At 40.9% G+C, this 22,784-nt stretch overlaps 3 protein-coding genes across 6 annotated transcripts in view; all 3 read right to left on the bottom strand.

The window, feature by feature from the left end:
- The window catches only part of LOC126457690 (uncharacterized), a 358,927-nt gene extending 339,781 nt beyond the window's left edge, over positions 1–19,146 (bottom strand). Inside the window, exons 1-3 of one of the 3 annotated variants that reach the window (XM_050094215.1) lie at positions 19,007–19,145; positions 14,112–14,336; positions 11,348–11,663 (exon numbers count right to left, since the gene is read on the bottom strand). In XM_050094215.1, coding sequence (XP_049950172.1) covers positions 11,602–11,663; positions 14,112–14,336; positions 19,007–19,034 — 315 coding nt within the window. In that variant the 5' untranslated portion in view covers positions 19,035–19,145 and the 3' untranslated portion in view covers positions 11,348–11,601. Of the gene's footprint in view, positions 1–11,347; positions 11,664–14,111; positions 14,337–19,006 lie in introns of those variants that run through there. The other 2 variants (XM_050094216.1, XM_050094208.1) reach the window with 2 other exon arrangements.
- Positions 1–22,784, bottom strand: part of LOC126457692 (uncharacterized) — a 92,795-nt gene that overhangs the window by 29,080 nt on the left and 40,931 nt on the right. The window contains exon 4 of one of the 2 annotated variants that reach the window (XR_007585504.1): positions 11,348–11,536. The exons of the other annotated variant lie outside the window; for it this stretch is intronic. The gene's annotated coding sequence lies outside the window, so the exon portion shown is untranslated. Of the gene's footprint in view, positions 1–11,347; positions 11,537–22,784 lie in introns of those variants that run through there. 2 annotated transcript variants of the gene reach the window in all.
- Positions 10,785–22,784, bottom strand: part of LOC126457693 (uncharacterized) — a 294,532-nt gene continuing 282,532 nt past the window's right edge. Inside the window, exon 4 of the mRNA XM_050094218.1 lies at positions 10,785–11,279. The gene's annotated coding sequence lies outside the window, so the exon portion shown is untranslated. The remainder of the gene's footprint in view (positions 11,280–22,784) is intronic.

Below are 22,784 nucleotides of genomic sequence, written 5' to 3' on the forward strand. Positions count from 1 at the left end.
AAGGAGCGCCAAGTGAGAAGACGATGGAAAGAAAGGCAGTTGCGTGGGAGCCTTCACAGCGTGTGTATCGGGCTGCGATAGGTCCGCTAAGGTGTGGCTTATTTGGTGCTAAAGTTGTGAAAAAGTGCAACCAAATATTCGGATGGCAGCGGCTTTTATGCCCCAAAGTCGTCTAGAGTATGTAGCAAATTGGAAAGCAAGATTATCCGAATAATTTTATAAGGGAATTCGGCCGACCCTCCGACGAGTAAAGATGGCTGCTGCTTGTGACGTGGCTATCAATAAGGAAGTCCATCACTGGGGACGTGAAGAGCCGACCGAAATTGTTGTACAAACAGTACTATGAGCCCTCCAGCACGCAACTCAAGGCAAGCAGTAATTCTATGGACTTGTTTGTTTGATCGCAGAACGTGTGAGGGGTTTCAGTCAACTTACTTTGAAGTGAAAAAATTGAAGTTGTGCAAACTTATTCTCTGAAAATTTCTGCCCCAAGCCATCACCAGTCCTGTTTCCTGGTCATATTTGTTGTGTAATCACGGTTTGAAAGTTAAATTGTTTATTTGTTTAATATTTGAGTAAACGGTACGATAGGTAAATTCATTACTATTATGAACTGCTTCATAGTAGAAAGAGGGGGACTTTCAAGCGAAGAAATTGCTTTGGTTGATAACACCATCTTTAAATGTGGTCGTTTTGTTCAACAAAATAAACTACATTCCATTGAATAACATTAATTTTGCTACAAATTTAAATTTGCTTTGCCTGCTAATTCAAAATTAGAGTAACAAGTTTTTCAGAAGTAAAGATAGCTGCCACTTGCTCAGTCCGAGTTTGCTTCCATGTTGTTGCGAAGTAAATTCAAATAAAAAAAATTACAGCCATTCAAAAGCAGTGTCAGGACTAAAAGTAAATAAAGGAAAAAAGTTAAAAAATTTCAAAATTGCTCCATCAGAGGTGGCGACCGAAAATGAAATTTTAGGAGTAGTTTTTCTTACAGTGGGCCTAACAAAGGTAAGGTTTCGGGTCTGCTGTGGTGTACTACTGCAGTGTGGATGGATCTTCTAGCAGGTAGGTCAGACATTGTACAATCCTGATTTCCGGAACGAATTCGCACAGCGAGCCCCTTCATCCACATTGTGCTTTGGGTAGAAGCCCACGTTCAATGACAGCCTTGCGGTGTAACGTCCATTAGGTTACACCGATCATAAGTTTTGTTGAACATAGAAAGTTTACTAACAATAAGTGTAGTAACATTTTACAGTGTAAAGCTTAAGTTAGCGGGGGTGAGTTAATGGCTGTATTGTGGCTTGAGAAAAGCAGCGGAACGCGGCCACAGAGACAAGGTTAAGTTTTTTTGTGCCAGTGTCCATAGGTGTCAGAGGAGGTGTGGTCGTTGCCCGCTTCCTAAGGGCGTTCGCTTTCGTCGGGACGGCTTGCGCTTGAGTTTCACTTATCAGCAATCAACAAACGTTATTATGTGCACTGAAAATGTAATTATTTAAACAAAAGTAGTAGAAAGAAAGACGTAGGGAAAGATGTACGTAGTTAACTGTTCTATTTTTCAACTACGTTTCGTAAAGACAGTACTATTCCTTGCGATTTCGTACGAGAATTATTTTATACGAGTACTACGAATCGGACAAAGGTGGAATCGGCAGGTATGGTCACATATGGCGGCCTTGACAGGACTTATAAAACCTTTTCTGGGAAAAGTTCTGTGTGCAAACGTGCATAAATACCAGAACTTGGTAACAATTGTCCATGACAACAAGCTGCAAGGTAGCACAACAAAGACCGATTCTGACAATGAGACAGTCTCTGTTTGATTGCGTAAGTGTACTTGTGAGGCAAGACAACTATTTAAAAAAAATGTCAGGGTCTAACGGCAATCCCGAAACGGAGAAAATTAAGGCAGAAACGGACAGCTCTGGCAATGGGGCGCTGATAGCTGACGTAGCGGGCGCGCTCGGGAGCAGTGACGCATCTGGCCGACCGGTGTCATTACTGGCGGCTAGTGACAGTGCAATTGAAATGACGCAACCATTAAGCGAAACAACACAGCTAAATGTGCGAAAAGTAGGAAAAGAGACTACTGTTTCAGATCAGCATGATGTTGATTCGAAACGAACAAAGGGTGTAGATGTTCAACCATCTATATCCTATTTAATGACAATGTGGAACAATATGTCCAAGATCATGTTGGCTATGAATTCTAACATGAGTTCCAATATGGGAGGGATCCGGTTGGATATTACGGCTGAGAGCCAGAGTTTAGAAACTAGGCTCACTAGTAAACTTGAGCCGAAAATTTCCGATCAGACCAAAGAATTAGATACGAAAATTTCTACGTTAGACATTAATGTAACGTGGAAAACTGAAGCGAATTTAAAAGTACTAAATTTGCAGAGCCAAAGAATTAATGAACTCAGTACTTCTACAACGTCAGTTAAAGGTGGGGTAGTGGGTATCAACGAATGGCTTGATACTGAATTAACACGCATGGCAGAGACTGTGAAACCTATGGAAGAGGTCAAGTTGCAGGAAATACTACCTGTAATGAAAACCGAGATCGCTGACGAAACAAAGGCTGATTTCGTGACGCTTAAGGATACAGTAACGAGGGTACAAGTCAGTTTTACGAAAGTTCAAAGTATTGTAGGTGACGTGACAACCCAAATACGTAACGAAGTCGAAGCATTACGTATTGATTGGCAACGTAAATCCGACTAGTTACGAGTGGGATTGCAAAGCAAAGCGTGCAGTATACCTTCGTTTGTGCAGAAATCTGAACTGCTGAGCTAGGAGGACAAAATTAAACCTCAAGCGAAACAAGGGGCGTGATAATCGGCCGATTTCATAAAGAATAGCGAAAGGATGTTACCAACAACAATGACAGACAGAGAAAAGATCAGTTTATCGATTGGTGCTATGGTAGGTAGTACAAAGACTGGGGTTTAAACTTGGGTACATCAAACATGACGTTTTCCCAGTTTAACGAAAAGTTTGTGGATGAGTTTTGATCCTTACAAAAGAAGGTTAAGTTGTGGCGAGAATTTGTCGTCGCAACAATGGCGGGTATTCCATGAAGGAATATTGCTAAAATTGGTTTAAACGATCTCAGCACAGACTATCGGAGTTTGAAATCGTATGAGAATTACGGAAGAACTACCTGACGCAACCAAACGTTATGTAGGAAGCTATCACACGAAATTTGACGATTTCTTGGAAAAAATAGAGGATGAAGATCGATGGCGCGAAACACACGACAATCGATCTTCAAGATATCAGAACTCATCGGAAAAAGGAGGCCGAGGTGGTCATCAGATAAATGTGATCAAAGGACGTGGTAGAGGTCATGGTAGAGGATGTGGTCGAGGTAACTTCAACAATAATGGAAGTGACGATGAGGAAAACCAAAGCCCGCGCTTATTTCTGGTCTGCCAGGCTCGGAGGAACGAAACTGGCCCAACAAAAGACGACAGCGACCACAGAAGGAATAAGGAGAACGAAGTAGGCAAGTCGAGTGTTACCGTGTTGTAAATACATATTCCAGCAGTGGCAATGTAATGGTGACTGTCGGTGTACAGAAGCATAGTGTGGCAAACCAGACTACTGACAAACAAGTAATTAAGGGTGAACATAGCCAAACGGAACGGGTAATGTAAAAAGTCGTAGGAGAAGAGCTTGGATCAAAGACAAGGTATTTTGCCATTACTGAAGGAGGGACATGTTGCTGCTTCGCGTAGCAATCATGGCCTAATAGAGGACGAGTCAGATGATGTTGCGTATTTTGGGGAACTTTGTTACATGTATGATGAGTTGAAAAATGGGAGGGTTGAGCAGAATACGAGACGTAGTGACTGGGAAGGGGAGCTACTCTCAATAGGAAAAATGTATTGCACAAAGATGCATACACAAATAGATTTTGACGATATAATCCCATTCTACGAATGCAAACAACAATTACTGCATACTGTCCCAAAGGAGGCAACGTTCGGAGATGGAACTGCCCCTGATCCACGAACTGAAGTACGAAACCAATTCCTATTGTGATCAGTTGTCAGTAGAAAAGGATGTTCCCTATGATGCTAGTGATTCCAAAAGTGATGATAATCTGGTTGAGTGTCCAACTGGCGACCAAAACACGCAAGCAACTGACTGTAGTGTCGCTGAAATCGATGGTGTTCAACTAACAAGTAGTGATACACAGGAGGAGGAAAGCTACATGTACGGTTCTGGCGGTAATTGTTAGAGGAGGACGAAGAAATCCAAGAGATATATAGGGTGACAGCTGAATTTTTAGCACTTTGTAAAGAGAAAGATAGCAAAAACGGGCTCCTGTCAGAGACTGATGAAGCTGAAAGCAGTAGTTATGATGAATTTATCTTTCCTCCAGGTGTAATCGAAGCTGTAGGCAGTGTTCACCTGTGTACAGCCAATGAAAGTAAGTTCGCGTTAATTGATGAAGAAGTTATCGAAACACCACAAAAGTTAGGTTAAACATCTCTCTATAGAGAAAGCGATGAGGATGAGGAACTTGAAGGAGATGTACAAAGAAGGGAGTAAGTAATTCATAGCAGTGTCGCGATACGATAAATCGCAATCGCTATAAGCTACAATCTGACCTTTAGCAAAGACGGAAACGGGATGGTACGCATTTCTCCTCCTAACTCGAGGTATCACAACAACGTTTCACCAGGAAACGCCGGTCAACTGCTTATTGTGTATGAGAAAGCGGTTGGAAACTTTCGTCATGTCAGCACGTTGTAGGTGTCGCCACCGGCGCCAACCTTGTGTGAATTCTCTGAAATGACAATCATTTGCATATCACAGCATCCTCTTCATGTCGGTTAAATTACGCGTCTGTAGCACGTCATCTTCGTGGTGTAGTAATTTTAATGGCCAGTGGTGTACATTTCATAAAGACAATAGGAATACGCGTGATTTAGTACGAGAATTATTTAATACTACGAATCGGTCACACGTGGAACCGGCGGGTTCGGTCACATGACGACGGCCATACTTGTGTTGGCGGCAGTGCTGACAGTGTGTGTGTTATCTTTACGGACTTTCAGCGAAAACCAAACTATTAAATTCGTTTCCATAGCGCTTACTTTTTGCAGTTTTCTCTCGAAAGTGGCATCAGTGCTTCTGTAGAAATATTAGGGGTTGTCAAAGATGTCTCCCGCCTGTATTTCTGTAAGTTTTTTGAAGATTGTATACGCTGGGATACACTAAGGTCCGATACTGCATTCATTTGACAAATGGAGAAGATACAAAAATGCAGATGTCTATAAAAAGACGGTGGCCGAGTTAGAGAGGATATAAAATGTAGACTGGCAATGGCAAGACAATCGTCTTCGAAGGAGAGAAATATGTTAACATCGATTCTAAATTAAAGTGTAGGATATCTTACGTGAAAGTATTTGTTCGGAGTGTAGCCGTGTATTTAAGTGAAACATGGACAATAAACTGTTTAGACAAGCAAGTAACACTAATCTTTAAAATGAGGTGCAACAGAATAATGCCGAAGATTAAATTCCTACACCACATAACTGTTAAGAAGGCACTGAACAGAACGACGGAGAACAGAAAATAGTGGTCTGAGCTTGAGTGGATAAAGGGATCAGTCAAAACGACTCATTCTGAGACCTAAAGAGGCTTGTAGAGCTCCTTCATACCGTAACGTAAACAACAAAAACTCCCACTGAGCAACACTCTTGTTTTGTAGCCGATTGTAGTTTCAGTAATTGTTATTACATACTCTTGTTGGCTAACTTTCTTAATCAACATACAGGGTGACGAATAGATACCAGCAGGCGAATCTTTAATCAGAATCCAATCAAAAATTTATCTTTCAAGATCGTGTCCGTTTAGAAACCACTTAGTTCGTGAAAACGAGGAGCTATCAACACTGTCACGTTGTGTAGGGCATCGGAATGTAAAGAGGACTGTGTGTCATCCCACATAACCGTGCCAGGCCTTGCAGGTCACTGAGTGGTCTGGTGAAACATCAAACCTACACCCCCATAGAGCCGTTGTTCAAATCTTGTTAAGGTTTCATTTTCATTTTTTGGATTCCCTTTCCCAGCTCTCGTAGTTTGTAAGTTGGGCATTATTTGAACACAAGACAATGACCTACAAAATGATAGTGGCCTATGGCATTAGAGGGGGATAAATTAACCGGCGTTTATGTGTCTACTGACTGCTTAGTGGGCAACCATGACTGCTCCTGTCAAGTTTATGTAGGGCAGCTTCCCGATGAAAGCCACAAAAGATAAATATCGTAATATGTTTTTGTTGCTGAGTGTTTCCGATCAATAGGCTGCTGTTGCTCGTGGATATGCTACACAGTACCACAGAAGACTTCATCTTGAAGAGAATGGTTTTCGTCACCTGATGCACAGTCTTCTGGGAAACGGGTAACCTTCATATACAGTGGCCTTCCAAGGACGAAAACTACTCCTACAGATAACGCAGTTCCTGAAACCATTCTACTACATCACCAAACGTTGTTCCAGATATGTGAAAAACGGGTTTTTGAAGTGATGCACAATGACCTGTTTCTGTATCATAACAAGCTAATTCAGCACCAGTGGCCAGAAGACCGAAATGGAAGAGTATAGTTATTTGAATGGATTCAGCACCATTTGAAAGATATAGGCCATTTTAAAAGTAACGTGGGATGGACTGACGAATCTAGCTTCACTTGTGAAGTTATTTTCAACTCACAACAATCATTATTGATTGGAACACAACCTGCATGTGAACATGATATTTCACAACCGTCCTGTAGCGCTCAGGGGTTGTCGGAACGACACAGAGGTACGGTTTGGTAGAGAGGGGTGACTTACGCATACGAATGCATAGAAAAACCGGAAAATGTTTCGTTGACTTTAATGCATAGAATTTAAACAGCAGGCCTCCCACTGATCGCAGTGATGGCGTTTTGCTGCATCGGCATCCAGCCACCCAGCGTTGCATAAGTAGCGCTCCTACTCTCGTGGCGGCTAAGGTTTCGCCGCGATACATTAACCTGCGTGTATGTGCGTTGGTTGCCTGGGACGTGTCTGGCTGCGCCCTCAAGCACAAATTTTGAACCCCACGTACAGCGCCCAAGGGAAAATAACTGGCCGTCATCGTTGTAGTAAGCCTTAGCAGCCAGGGCATATTCGTGAGAGACCGCAGATTGCTCTTTACCCGGGAGGTCGCTAGTTGGTGCCCCCGACCCGCCCCAGCGAATGGCAGCTTGCAGTCCGCCGGACGATGTCACCCACAGAGTGGAGGGTAGCGGCGATTAGTTTTTAGCAAACAGAACACAGCATGTTGTTATCAATGGAGAGACGTCTACAGACGTTAAAGTAACCTCTGGCGTGCCACAGGGGAGTGTTATGGGACCATTGCTTTTCACAATATATATAAATGACCTAGTAGATAGTGTCGGAAGTTCCATGCGGCTTTTCGCGGATGAGGCTGTAGTATACAGAGAAGTTGCAGCATTAGAAAATTGTAGCGAAATGCAGGAAGATCTGCAGCGGATAGGCACTTGGTGCAGGGAGTGGCAACTGACCCTTAACATAGACAAATGTAATGAATTGCGAATACATAGAAAGAAGGATCCTTTATTGTATGATTATATGAAAGCGGAACAAACACTGGTAGCAGTTACTTCTGTAAAATATCTGGGAGTATGCGTGCGGAACGATTTGAAGTGGAATGATCATATAAAATTAATTGTTGGTAAGGCGGGTACCAGGTTGAGATTCATTGGGAGAGTGCTTAGAAAATGTAGTCCATCAACAAAGGAGGTGGCTTACAAAACACTCGTTCGACCTATACTTGAGTATTGGTCATCAGTGTGGGATCCGTACCAGATCGGTTTGACGGAGGAGATAGAGAAGATCCAAAGAAGAGCGGCGCGTTTCGTCACAGGGTTATTTGGTAACCGTGATAGCGTTACGGAGATGTTTAATAAACTCAAGTGGCAGACTCTGCAAGAGAGGCAGTCTGCATCGCTGTGTAGCTTGCACGCCAGGTTTCGAGAGGGTGCGTTTCTGGATGAGGTATCGAATATATTGCTTCCCCCTACTTATACCTCCCGAGGAGATCACGAATGTAAAATGAGAGAGATTAGAGCGCGCACGGAGGCTTTCAGACAGTCGTTCTTCCCGCGAACCATACGCGACTGGAACAGGAAAGGGAGGTAATAACAGTGGCACGTAAAGTGCCCTCCGCCACACACCGTTGGGTGGCTTGCGGAGTATAAATGTAGATGTAGATGTAGATGTAGATCTCGTTCCTCGTGCCGGTGCACCTCCAAGGTGCGGCCCCTCCCCGCCAAAGATACTGCGCGTCTGTGCAGCAGAGGTTTGCAGTAGTTTCAGCGGGCCCGTTGGCCGCCGAGAGTCATCACCACAATGTCGTCGAGGTTCGCGTGCAATTTAAACAATCGTTATTGACTCGGATTCTAAACATGGACATAGTGGCGGTACAACTACCCCCCATTTGAGCCTGCGGGCTAGACCCGTGACGTATTTCCTCTGGAGGAGACAAGTGGACTGCTCTTTGATTTTTACAACTTCTGGTTCCCTCAGCCCTCTTTGGTCCCTACACACAGTTCATTAGGTGCGCTTCGATCTACAATGTATCGGTTATTCACAGCAGGGCACTTCCCTGTGCTGTCCTGATTTCATCACACTTGTATACAGTATTCGTCTTGCCTTGCATTCCCTCCCAAGTGCAACGTCGTATACATGCCTCCTAGAGCAGCTTGCTAAATATCAACGTCACCCGCGAAAGCCATTCGATTCGACATTCTGTTCCTTAACTACTACCTTCCAGCCATTGCTGCATGAAATTTAGAAAAGTTACCCCAAAACCACGCTTGCACATGGCTTGTGTTCCTGACGCAGCAACATAAATCAACAGGCTAGAATGGTCAAAGAAGTACTTTTGATCCCTTACCTAATACTGGACAATTTGCATGTACCTTGCGTAATTAGTTCCTTTGCAACACATTCCACAATGCATTTTAAAGGTTTTTCTTTGTGTTCAGTTACTCATTAGGCTTCGGAACGAAGGTACATTGCCACACTTTGGAATTGAAGCACTTCCAGGGAATTGAATCAGTCATGGATTTTCGATGTTCTGGAGTCCAGAATCCCAAGACGGCAATCCACTAGAGTCTAATTTGGTATGTGTGTGAGTGTGTGGTTGAGGGGAGGGGCGAGGCAAAATTAACAAAAGTTTATGCAGGCGGGTTGTGTAGGGTCCAGCAACGTATGATACAGCTAGTTGCGTTGTCTTTCCAAATGGAAGGTAGTTGAACGCCTTTCCTAAAGTGAAATTTGTTCGTGTGTCTACGTACCAGCACTGTGAATATACGCCTGGGCGATGGGTGTCTAGAATGGAATTATAATGGGTAACGTAATGTGCAATTTAGTGTCCCCTACGTGTTGCGTCTTTTTTACCTCATTGGATACCGACGATGTTATTGTGTGCACTGTTGTTTTGAACCGTTTTTAATTAACTCATGGACAGAGTAAAATAGACGTTTTATATGTCAGAAGTTTATGTTATGTCTTAATGTTTAAATAAAGAGAGATAGAAAAAGATAACATACCACAATTGGAGGTTTCAACTGGATACTCTTTGATGCTTTAACTGAAAAAGAACGTTTGGAGCAAACTCAACTTGAACATCATCGAGTCTGAGTCTCCGATTTCCACGGCATTTTCTCGTCTCACCGACCTAATGGGAGAGCTCCACCTCTGCCCAGAATTAGTGCTACTTGTTCTTTTAGCCCCGCTGCATGCAGTAACAGCATTACCAGAGCCTCATTTTCTGAATCGCATTTCTGTTAACCAGTGAGTCGGACTAAGGTTACGTAGATACACTTTTATATTGAACTGGGATGAGCAATCAAATGCCTACCGTGACGTGCGGCATTTTTTCTTAAACGTGTGCGCTGTTGGCTACTCCTACCAAGCAAATTATGTGTTTTGTGGCCATTTGGGATTTACATTTAGTTTTAGTACTGAACAGAATAAATTATGATTAATGTATGGTTTCCTTAATCTAACTGATAACGATTTTCTTACCTGTCTCTATGTATCTTTCTGTTTATTGATATAAGACTATTTTGTAGCATTCGCTTTGCACCATGCTTTTTTCCTTGGATATCTGATGCTACCCAAGAAAAATATGAAAGTAAGTATTGATAAGACAGGATGTATGCCTCCGAGTTTTTCATCGTGTTATCAATGCATGTTACCCTATTACGCATAGTGCATATTACTCGGTCGACTTTCACGATTCCATAACGCAATTGCAACCCTCTGCCGATCGAGGGCTACGTACTGTAGCATGTGACATGGCGGTGTGTTACGTAACTGTGACAGAGCTCGAGATACTGCTTGTTGTATTCCTTCAAGAGACTGAAAAGACGAATTCGAAGAGTTCTTGCACAGATGGAGCTACCTTTCCTTTATCGTGGCAACGACAGAGCATGTACAAGCGCTGCGACAGGTGTAACAAACCGACACATTGTATACGAGGTCACAGATCATCTTCCATACACCCCGACTATGCCCCATCAGCCCGTCATCTCGTTCCAAAACTCGATGAAAACTTTTAGAGGGTTTCACTTTGATATTGATGAAGCTGTGCAAGTAGAAGTAATGTTGTGGCCCCTTGAACAAAGTCAAACATTCTACAGTGAAGGTATCAAGAAACTGTTCTCTTGTTTGGATAAACATAGTGACAGGAAGAATAAGAATGTAGAGTGTTAATAAAGTTTATTTTATTTAAAAAGCTTTATAAGTTTTCACATATAAAAATTCGGAGGCATTACTTTTCGGCACGCTCCTTTACTTACGCTTCAGTCGACAAGATCTAGTAATTGAGACGGCACACGGTCACTTTTACTATTTCGATAATGCGAAAATGCATCTTGTCGTGATATTTCAAATAGCTTGCAATAAATTTATATAGAACCGTGAGATATGACACCATTTCCTCTGGATTAGAAATGTTTCACGTTTTTCCCATGCCACGTAGGGTCCAGCCGAGGCGTCAATCGTATGTCTTTGCTGTGGCCGCCGGTGTCCTCGTGGCAGTCAGTGTGTTAAGGTTGGATTTGGATACTGGGAATTTAGGAGGTCAGCGTGGATAACGGATGAAATGCATTTGATGTTATTAATAACAAGCCGTAGTTTGTCAGTAATTACGTGAACCTGTAGGTAGAGAAATATCTTCTATCGTTTAATATAACAGTTGACCTCATGAAACTACGCTTTTCTTGCGTCGGCATACAGCTGTTTGGGAAACAACAGAAACATAAAAAGAATACAAACGCTATGTTTTTAATACTAATCTTTACAGTAATGATATTTACTGCATGTCGTGAAGTAATCAGAAACTGACACAGAATAGTATGTGTAGATTCCATTGTTTATGTTTAAATAAATGTGTCAAGTTCTGACACTCTTGCAGTTTCTTGGCTCCTCTGGAAACAGCAGATGTCTTCAGTCAGCAGGTCAGCCATTTAGTCTCCACTCCCTCGCAGACGATTCAAGCTGAGGCAACGGACTGGCAATGTTCCTAGTTCCTGGGACAATCTGACATGTATGGTTTACACTGACTCTTTGGTTTCACCACGTAAACTGCAACGAAGAGAAATGCGCTTTGCTAAAGATAGGAAGTACAAAAATAACATAGCAGTTTAATTTTACTAGTGATAAGACAACGGTAAGCCTTCACCTTTTTTACATAGCGCGAATTTCACTGTCAGCATTGTGACAAGATTATGTTATGGTCGTGTATCAGAGATAATTTGGGGTCACACAGTGTGCTACGTTACAGGGTTCCTATCCTTACTGGTACTATAGCAGACAGTTGGAAGATTGACGACGCGAATAAACCTGACTTATAGCGTATTTCGAAAGTTTAAGGGTGTCACTAGAACCAAGTTCCTCTAGGAGGGTAATGCTCCTGGCGTGCGAAGCATTCAGTGAGCAACACGTGTATCCTGCGACGAGGCAAATGACGATAACCTGAGGGACCTCGGTTTCATTTGCTGAGAACTGATCTGGCAATCCCTGAGTGTGTGATTTGGAAATGTTCAGCATCGCTGGTCCCCAGTAACCGTAAAACTTTGTCTTAACAGTAGAACGATCCAACGTGACTGGATGAAATGCGTTTACTCTGTCCTTCGTGTACAGGTCAGGAACGGTATTCCGCCGTGTGAACGTTCGCCCAACCCATAACGAACACCCTTTTGTTGCAAAAAGAAATTGAAAAATCAGTCATCTCGACAGTGATGACAGGTACTGACAACAAAATTTACACTCTTGACAGTTTAATTAACAAGAATGTTATGTAAACACTAATACTTATCATAAAGAAAGGACTCAATGAGAGAATACCATATGATACGGGACAGAAAGGATTCAAGAAATTATTATTTACTGAGGTTAAACCCCAGATCATAAACTGACCAAAGATAACATTTTTCCTAGAAGAGGGTTGTAACCCTATCGAGCTGTAAGTTTGCGGTGACTACAATGTAACGTCATTTCTCTCTTGTACTCTTGCAATAGTAGTACGCATGCTAAGCGCTTCTAGGTTGATTTAAAGACGATGTGAAGTTTAAAGGTTTTACGGTTGGAAGTATTAGTCAGAAGTCAGAGTGAAGTAAAATCGTCTTTACCGTTTAGACAGATAACGGGATAGTTGATTGCTAATTTTGTGATGGGACTTAGCCTTCGCGATACTTAATAGACACGAACATCATAGGACACAGATAGAGACCCATCGCTGACATAAATTCAATTATTATACTTGAATAGACAACAGACAACCGCAATCACAAAGAATTTACAATTGCGCCGCGCTGTCAGAACCGTCCTCAAAATCAGAACTGCGGATGCTAAACGACCCAATCACCCTGTAGAAACACTGAATGACTCAGGTATCTTTCTCCATCACTCAGAATGCCAAGTTTGGAGAGCGCAAGATCACCAAAATGTTAATTGTTTTGAGACAGACCAAACGTTTGTAGTAGTGAGACCTTTCATTTACCCCAACTCTAGAAGATTCACATTTTGTTAGAGTTTGAAGAATTATTCTCTTGAAACTGAGACCATGATACTCTGCACGATCTCTGTGAAGTTATGGACTTCAGCTTTGTGCGAGATGTGAGGCAACTTTCTGTTTAATAATCGTCCCCAATACTATGGCGCCTGGGGCTGGAGCATTTCGGTCGGCTCATGGTGAGTTTTAATCGTGATATTTTGCTAGGACACGATGAGCAATTTCACAGTATAAGCTCAGCTCTTCTGAAAGCTCCGATAGAAGGTGCGTTTTCCTTAACTACTGTTCTTGGTGACTGCAATGTATCAGCCTGCTTACAACAGTGGCCACGAAAAGACTAGCTAGAGAATGTCGTGTTTGTGTAGTAACAATCTTACTATACATGTAGAAATTACCGCTTGTTTTCTAGACATTTCCATCTAAAGATTCATTATTTAACTTTCATGTACTCTCGTGCTAACCAACACGCGTGCAGGCAGAACTTCTAACTCAATGAATATCTTAACTGGTACTACGCCTAAGTAACGTGTTTTTATCAGGTTCTTTATTCAACCTTCACTGACTCCTGATTAAAATGTGAGGCATGCTGCTATTCATAAATTCCTGAAATTTGGGACATTTTTTGCGATTGTTATACGGTTGATTGTCGTACGGTGTGTGATAGTCTATAAGTAGATTATATTTCGCTCCGACATTACGTTGTAGATGTGTCACTAAAACAGTGAATGAGTCTGTGACCCAATTTAATGCCAACATGGTGTTTTAAGGGGAAAGAAAATTATTGTAAAAGGTGGACTAAATATGCGCAGCAAATTGCTCTGAATGGTTTTGGTGAAGAACCATGAAAAGTTGCAATTTCGTCATTTCGGCGAGGCAAGGGTAGCCACTGTTCATTGATGATCTGATTTTACTCATATTTTCGCTTTCGCTGTGGAACCCTACGCGAATTTTTATGCTGAACAAACTGGCTTTATCTTATCAATTATGAACAGAAAACTGTTTTGTTCAAAGTAACTTACCTTTCGGTAGTTGGTTGTAGCAAGAATACAGCTTCAACGAATTAGCATACAAGTAGAACCTGTTGTCTGCTGCGACACAAATGGTATCATCATCTTCCGTGTAGGACGACCTTCCCAGAAATCTATTCTCAGCCGTGATATTTCCGATGCTTAGATTCTCATTCCCGATGTTGGCGGTGGTCGACTCTTCTGGTTGTCCGTGGACCTCCGCCACTGCTACCAGTGCTGTAAAAGTCAGTGAACGTAATTACAGATCGCCATTTCGTCTAACGGCTGCTAGTGGAACTCTCCCATTTAGCAATGTAACACTACTGTATGCTACATAGGTGTTATTTGAACAGTCCGCTCGTCCCAGAAAATAAAAGAAAACGAATCAACAGCGACACGCACGCTATGCTCACGTCGGACTAGCTCTCCTAATTAATTTCGTGTTCCAGTAAACCAATACAGTGGTTTTTCAAGTTCTTGTTGGTCTGATATTATCACACAATTAAATTGACAATATTAGTTCTTTCCTTAATTATGTTTGGGAAGGTTTGCCTTTTTAGTAACGCTCTGCCACACTAAAAGCTAGCAAGATATTTGGCTGATAAAGTTAGATTCTTCATTGGTTTTGACATCAAACAGCCCACTCTACCCATAGTCGTAAAGAATAAAAAGTATTACAGAGCTGGAAGCCTTCCTCGTTACGATCATGTAGCTGGGGTTTCGCTGAAAAGCACACATATCTCCAAGTGGATGGCTCTGTAAAGTCTTTTGCTCCTCATCAAGATAATGAACGTACCATATTAAAATATTGTCCCTGTTCGTCCTCTGAAATCCCGTGATGGAGATGGTTAGTATTTGTTTGTTTTTCTTTTACATTCAAACTAAATTTAGAGGCAAAGACGTGACAGCCTTGAATGGAATGTCTCACATAACTTCTTGTGATGTTCCGCATTTTGTACGATGGGAGACATCAGAGTCCTTTCACTATCTACGTTAAGTCCAAGATACTAGTACATACACGGTTCCGTCACAGTAATGTGACCACCGCCTTTGTTCGACATCAGCGCCAGATAACAACTCAATGAAGGTAGGGCGCAGCATTAACAGTGGAGGCTATGTAAAGATCATCAGGGAGCCGCGGGGGACAGTGAAGTCGGTGTCATAATGCGGAAACGAAGCTATTTATCTGACTCCAAAAGGTATGATTATTGCCTTTCGGGGCAAGAGTGGATGCACGTCTCAGTTTGTAAGCTGTTCAAGTGTCACCCTGCTTAAAGTGAACTGTGCCTGGTAAAACTGCACTATTGATAACTGACACCATGACCAGTGGGGCAGAATGGGCCATAGATGACAGGAGTGAAAGACAGGTGCGGAGATGTGTACGGATGGAAAGGCACGCAACAGTTGAGGGAAAGACGCCCCAGATGAACCAATAGGACAACCAACAATGTCTGCCTAAAAACCATCCAACAAAAGTTCCTATTTACCGCTGTCCACAGCAGGTGACACATTCGTACGCTCACGTCGACTGCTGTTCACCGGCGACGAAGGGTTCAATTTTCACTCCAATACCTGAACCGGACCCGCTTTGGGCCGTAGTTTTAGGCGAAAGACGTTTTATGCTAGATCGGGTATAAGTCGGGCGGCGTGTACGGCGTGAAACGTCTCAGGGCAAACAACCTGCAATCAGTGAGGGAGCGTTATGGTCTGAGGAATGTATTCGTGTCGGTTATTCTTCATAATGGAAGGCATAATTGATCTAAACTAGTTTGCGTTTGTGCTTGGGGACTGTGTCCACCCCTCCGTACTGTTTAATGTTCTTCGGCACGATGGCATCTACCAAGAAGACTAAGGTATCCTCTCTCTGTCGGATCTGTAGTATCCTCTTAGAATTACATAAAGAGACGATCGCATGGGAAAAAATCATTGAATAACACACACGCAGGCAAATGATCTAAAACTTATGTTGCTTCCAACAACACTCTAAGGTGAAATAAAATTGCGAAAACTATTGTCCTAAGTCAGAAAAATGTAATTGGTGCAGTAACTTTTTTGTTGCATAAATAAACCTGGAGTACTCTTTTCACCATTCCTACAAGAGGTGTTGCGTGCGCATTCCAGTACGTATCACATTTTAGCGACATGCTTCTTTATATCTCAAATGTAAAAGGATTGCAACACCAGTCACTAACTCTCAAAATACATATAGCTATTAAATGATAGAGCCATTCGATTAAAACTGGTGTCACAGGCAGGATTTGTATGAGACTGTTCTTGGCAATTTTTATCACAAATGCCATATGCTCATTTCACTTTATATTTGACAAGTATCTCCAGCATTTTAATTACAGAAGTGACTATTAGGGAAATCTCTTAAATGGAACAGACTTATAGTTCGCGAATCAGGTATTATGAACGAGAAGGTCAGTAATCGTAGGGCTGTTACTAATTCAACTGCTATTGGTGTCAATAGAATGTTACTGGATATAGGAAAGAATTCCCCCTCAGAAGAAATATCAGGAATTGAACTGCAGTGTATTTCAGCTGTCAAGATCGAATATCCAGCTCCTTTAGTGACGAGGGTGTGAAACACGAAATGGTCAACTCCACGAGTATTTGCAAACGGCATCTTAGACCTGTATGTGCGGAGTAAGGTTTCAGAGAAATGCAAAGACCGTCACAGTTCGAGTGATACGTTACTAGGTTTCTGTCAAAACATTAAGAGCTTCAGTACAGGTTTAAAGGACTTCGGAGCCTTGTTAAAAGCATAACCTGAAAGCAGCCATGAGATTTAAATTAAACAATCACTAGCCGATCTGACCAAAAATCTTAACATGTATTGGTCCAATATATACATCTACTACACTTATTAAGTCACTCTTTGACCGTACTGGAACCCTCGCAACAAATCACGGAGATAAGGCAGGATTACTGATTTCGCTTTTCAGAAACTATTTCACCACACAAGGAGGTTACGCTGATTTGTCTCATAAGACCCATCTAGTCGACATTGACGTAACTGATCGAGCAATAGAAACTAAAACCACTCAGTAGTGGAAATGTATCTGGATCTGAGAAGATGTCTTTAAGGCCCTATACACAACTTTCTGCCGTTCCAGCAGAAGTAAATCGTAAGTCGAAAGAGAGGCAAAGCATTCCAAGTGACTCGAAAAAAGCACACATGATTGAATGCTTAACTCGTTGTCGTTGCAGAATAAATGAACCCCGGAAGACGGAAGTGTCCTCCATAATAAACCATACTGATTCAGCAAACAGAAGTCTTGGGGTACTCATCAACTAGGAATCACAGTATGGCCAATGTCGCTGACATCGAAGCCTCGTTCCTTGAAATATTCCGAACAATATTCGATACAGTTCCGAATTGTCATTTAGTGGACAACGTACGAGAATACCGAAAGGTAAGGTATAAGTGAGGGAGCACACGTGTATGTGCGTAGTACATGGTCGCAAGAAGGTTTTTAGAGTTAATTAAAAATCAGTGTGGCCCAGGTTTATTCAAGTTGATCGCTATCAAAAAGAGACTACCGTCTATATTGAATTTCATAAAAAGCATTATATCGTACCGATAGCAACTCACCGCAAAGTAAGATCCATCCAGTAATTTTATAGTTGTGTTATACGCAAGCCAGTACAATTGGAGCTTTCTTGGAACATTAGATTGGTTTAGTCAAACCATGAACGTAGTCCTATCCTCTCACCATAACTTCCAAGAAAAACCTAATGGAAAAATATAGGTAAAAGAAAAAGGAACCGTTTAATTGACAACTCATTTCAATCAAGTAGTCATTGTAATAGAAAGCTGTAGCAACTATCGTTCTTCATGTGGTGCAGCACTGCTATGGTAACGCAGACAATCAGTTGAAACGAAATGTGATAGAAGCGCAATACAGGCTTGAGTGACAAAAGTATACTGGCTGTCTTGTAGCCAAAGTAATTTTATGATTTTATGTTGTGTTCTGTAAATGACATATCTCTTCATACCATTACTACTGGCAATAGGTTGTAGCCTTAAAGGAAAGTTTCTACGGCACTACTCGAATAGAATCAGATAAGGAATTAATTACTTTCTCTTACGACTAAAGACGTTTTCAAAGAGGCAGCATTATCGTGAATTGCGCGACGCAGTACCGTATCTATAAAGTGTTGCTAGTCACAATTAAAATTTTTACTAAAAATATTTCATCACAGATTTTCCGTCTTTGGAATTCATTTAACGCTTCTTCTTTTACATCTAAGCTCAGGCGTGACCTTCGTTGTCCAGTATTTGCGTGAATTAAGTGTAATTAGCTATTTACCAGAAGCAGCTTTCAATCGTTCTGGAGATGAAAATTTTTTTATTCTGATTTCTAAATTCATTCATACAACTTTGTCATACATAATTACGGCTTTCTACAGTAAGACAGCCGTTCGTTGCCTTTCTTTTTTTTTCTTTTTTTTTACATTTATAAGGTGGTTGTACACGGAAAATACTCGTGCAATAACGATCGGGTTGTAACTGTCTAAATTCCATCGTGAAGCACTTATTGTGCAACAGTTTTATACACAGGAGAGTATATGTGAGTATTTTCTTATGATACAAGAATGTAATGTGGTCTAAGTGCTTTACTCAGTTGCTTAATGCACTCTGCTGAAGATTCGATATAGCAAACAGCTTACAGTAGACGAGATAAGCTTCACAGTAGCGAAGATTAAAAAGTTCTCATTCGGAATAAGATATGCATTTTAAAGTCTACTGGAAACTTTTTTTTTCTTTCCGCTATACAACCATCTTTCAATACATGGATATAGCATTTCACACGGATCAATAGATGAGAAATAATGTAAAATGGAGTTAAGAAAAATATGCTTATCGTGAATGAAAGATAATAAATTCTACCGATACTTACCAGCAACAAGCAACAAAGCAGCCTTCATTGTACTCGACAAAAACTACTACCGCTCTCTGCGTTATATTTCCATATATATATGTTTAGACACCCAATGGCATCATCGAATGTTATCGTTAAGTTCCCTCCTGATTTTCCGTTCCGTGTACTGTGGTTGCATCAACTAGCAGCAGATTGACTTTCCTTGTACTTGAAAGGATCTGTGATCGTTCGCTGTGTCATACGTATTATCAGCATTACAAATACAGCATTCAGTAAAACTGGTTACCATACTGGGTCGTTTAATTTGCTTTTTTCTTCCCTTCCTTTTTTTTGCGTTGTGTGTTACTGTAGTAGAGGCGAGGGAACGAAAAGACAGGTGTCCAGGGAAATTAAGTGCCAAGGCTCACCACCACAATGGAGTTGATATTTTCACACACGTCTTAGGGGCAGTACTTGTCAAATCCGCAATTAGAAGACAAATTTCTACAGAAGCGATTTTCTAGAAATTGCTGATAATACTTATTAACATTAGTACAACTCAATTTAGGCACATGCTGGAAAGGAATATTTTTTTTCTCAATAAAGCAGCATTTGTAATTTTTTCGAGATGTACACCTTTAAGTCCTGTATAATACATTAAATATATTTGAAACTGACGCCTTCTGTAGACACTGGCCGTCATACGAAAGACTAGATGAGCATTATTTGTTAGGATTGAGTCTAGATACACAATTCAAAACGGAAATGGCAAATATGTGGTACAGCTCTAGAGAAAGGGCGCGTAGCGTCTCTTAGGAAAGACATCCTATATAAAGTACTGACGGTTTCCGAATACTGCGTTGGTCGTGCACCTTAGTAAGTAGTAATTTAACACAAGACAATGTTGTGGCTTGGAAAATGCATTTAAAATGCAGAAAAAGACTGGAGCACATAAAAAGTGGATAAGAAATAAGGAAATAATTTAAAGATCAAATACCCAGCCGGCTAGAAGCGAAAATGTGTAAATTGTCTCGAATTACAACCTTGTCCCTCACCCTTCTGTTAGAGGGAATGTCACACAAGGAACGACTTACAGAGAAAGAGTCGATGCTTCACATATCACTAACAGCTCCACGTAGGTACACATACGTACTTAACATGAGAAATGTTTAATTGTTTTGTTTTTTAGCATAAATGACATATTAGTTATATATGTAGTACATTCTTCCAAGTGGAAGTTAATTATGTCACATTCTCCTTAGAAGAAGAAGTGAAATAAATTGTTTTTAAATGCCTTGAACCTCGAATTTTGCAAAAACAGACGTAATGTCTGGTGGAATACCGCAATCACTTTTTAAACTTATAATCCGTCTTGATTGCAAAAATGTAATTCAAGTTGCTGGTCTCTGTTCCTCTAGAACCATCTTCAGATATGCAAATTTCGGTTTCAGGAGTAGCCCGTTCGCACACAGCAACCTTCACATGCTGCCTCCTGTAAGCGAAATTTGCAGATCTGAAGATGGTTCTAGAGGAATAGAAACAAGCCACGTTAATAAACACTTTTGCAGGAAGTAATATAGACTTGAACCTCATGCACAGAGACGTTATGGGCCATAGAGAGCTAATACCACTATTAATTTCAGTTGCACTGCACTTCCCCAAAGGTGTTGCAACAAGACGAATATCCGTTCGCTCTTCCTATAAATAGAGAAGAACTATGAATAACGATTAACATCGCTTCACAGCTTTCAGATCTTGCAAACAGCAAATTCCGATGTCACTGTATCGTTTCACATATCCTGCTACCATTTACTTTCCTACTGCTTCTTTCGAATACTTATATACTTACTATCTTTTAATCAGTTGTCTGAGGAAGACATATGGAGAGATTTTCTATATTTTTTGAGTGACTTCACGATGAAATAACACCCGATCGTAGAAAAACCAGTGGTCAGAATAATTTATATGCAGAACGATGTGTTCTACCACAAGTGGCATTTTAATACAGAGAAATAAAGTAACATGATGTAATTAAATGGTAAATAGGTATTTGGAAAAATATTAACACGTAATTGAATGACGTCAGTGTAACACGCATTTTCAGTGCAAAAATACTCTGCCTAAAGTAATCATGGCAGAGACGACATTCTGTTAAGTTTTACTGAAGACAAATCTTCATAATGAACGGTACAGCCTTTCTCACTTCGAGTAGAGAGATATCATATCTCATTCGACTTTGTGAGAATTTCGTTTGTGGCTTAAAGAGTATGTCAGAATGGTTCCTTTCAAAAAAACGACGCCACTGATTTCCCACCATATCAATATCCGAGCTTGTGTCCCATTTCTCAAGAAATAGTTATCTTCCCACATTACGTGGCTTCTTACGCACAAAAATATACTTCGATATCGATTTTTATTCCTCTGCCGCTTTCTTTCTAATGGTCAACAATCACGATTGTATGCAACGGCCATGGACAAAAATAAATGTTGATTTTTGAGCTCCTACATATTTTTCAACCATCGGCTGATTCGTGGCGGTGATATAAACATATATATTTATTTCATGACTAACAATGTAGCAACTAGTATCATAAAGCTGACTTCGGTTAGGAGTAAGCCTGTTACAAAAACGAGGGATACAAAAAACCCGAAATAATGTATGTAAATAATAATTTATGAAGATAGCCGCTTGAACTCTGATCCGCCGCCATTTCGGGCTCTTCCCCTAGCTGTAAATTCTGGTGTGATCTCGAGGACTCTGGACAGTCTGTCGCACCTCACTATCGATTCTCATCAGGAACTACCTCGTACTCTGTAATAAATAAGCGGACAGATGTGACAACAAAGATGAACTCTGAGGTCTTATCATTTACTGTTGATACAGCAAATGTCAAACACTTTTTTCCTACAGAGCACATGCACTTCTGTTCCTGCAGCCCCTGCTGAACATGATCAGGAAGTCACGAATGTAGACTTCCTTGGAGTACATCCCCATTAACAGTATAATTTCCATTTTGTTGATGAGCTTTTAATTTCTTCATCCTCTCCTGCTTTGTAAACAATGTTATGGGCTACTTTCGTATTTTTTACTAACAAGGAATAGCTTTGACAACAAACTGTTGGAACCGCACAGAACCATGTTTAAAATAACACCCGATCGTAGAAAAACCAGTGGTCAGAATAATTTATATGCAGAACGATGTGTTCTACCACAAGCGGCATTTTAATACAGAGAAATAAAGTAACATGATGTAATTAAATGGTAAATAGGTATATGGAAGAACATTAACACGTAATTGAATGACGTCAGTGTAACACGCATTTTCAGTCAACAGTGCAAAAATACTCTGCCTAAAGTAATCATATAGCTCAAAACACATATATCCCACACACCTGATAGTGCTTATACCAATCCTCATTCTGCAGATGCGGGAGTTTTTAAAATAATGTGGACGAGAACAAAGTCAGCACCTCACTAAACCCATGTTTCTATACTCAAAATCACTCTCGTATTCAATCAGTCCAGTAACAAAATGATATTTCTGATCGTGTTCACAAGCAATACAGCCTGAAATGAATATCCACGTCTTGCACCTCTCATATACGACTGTGGATATCAAAATAAATTTTATCAAAATGTAGCACACAAAGATGTGGCTATGATATACAGAACGTTCCTACCTACGCCGGTATATGACTAACTACAGAGTTTTTCAACAAATTTGAAAGAGTCACCAATTGCAAGTTAAATGAGAACTAATATTGCTTTGCAACAACCTACGTGAAGGAATTAACGTTTATCTATATACAGCGAGAG

This window comes from Schistocerca serialis, chromosome 2, assembly GCF_023864345.2.
Source record: "Schistocerca serialis cubense isolate TAMUIC-IGC-003099 chromosome 2, iqSchSeri2.2, whole genome shotgun sequence".
NCBI lineage: Eukaryota > Metazoa > Arthropoda > Insecta > Orthoptera > Acrididae > Schistocerca > Schistocerca serialis.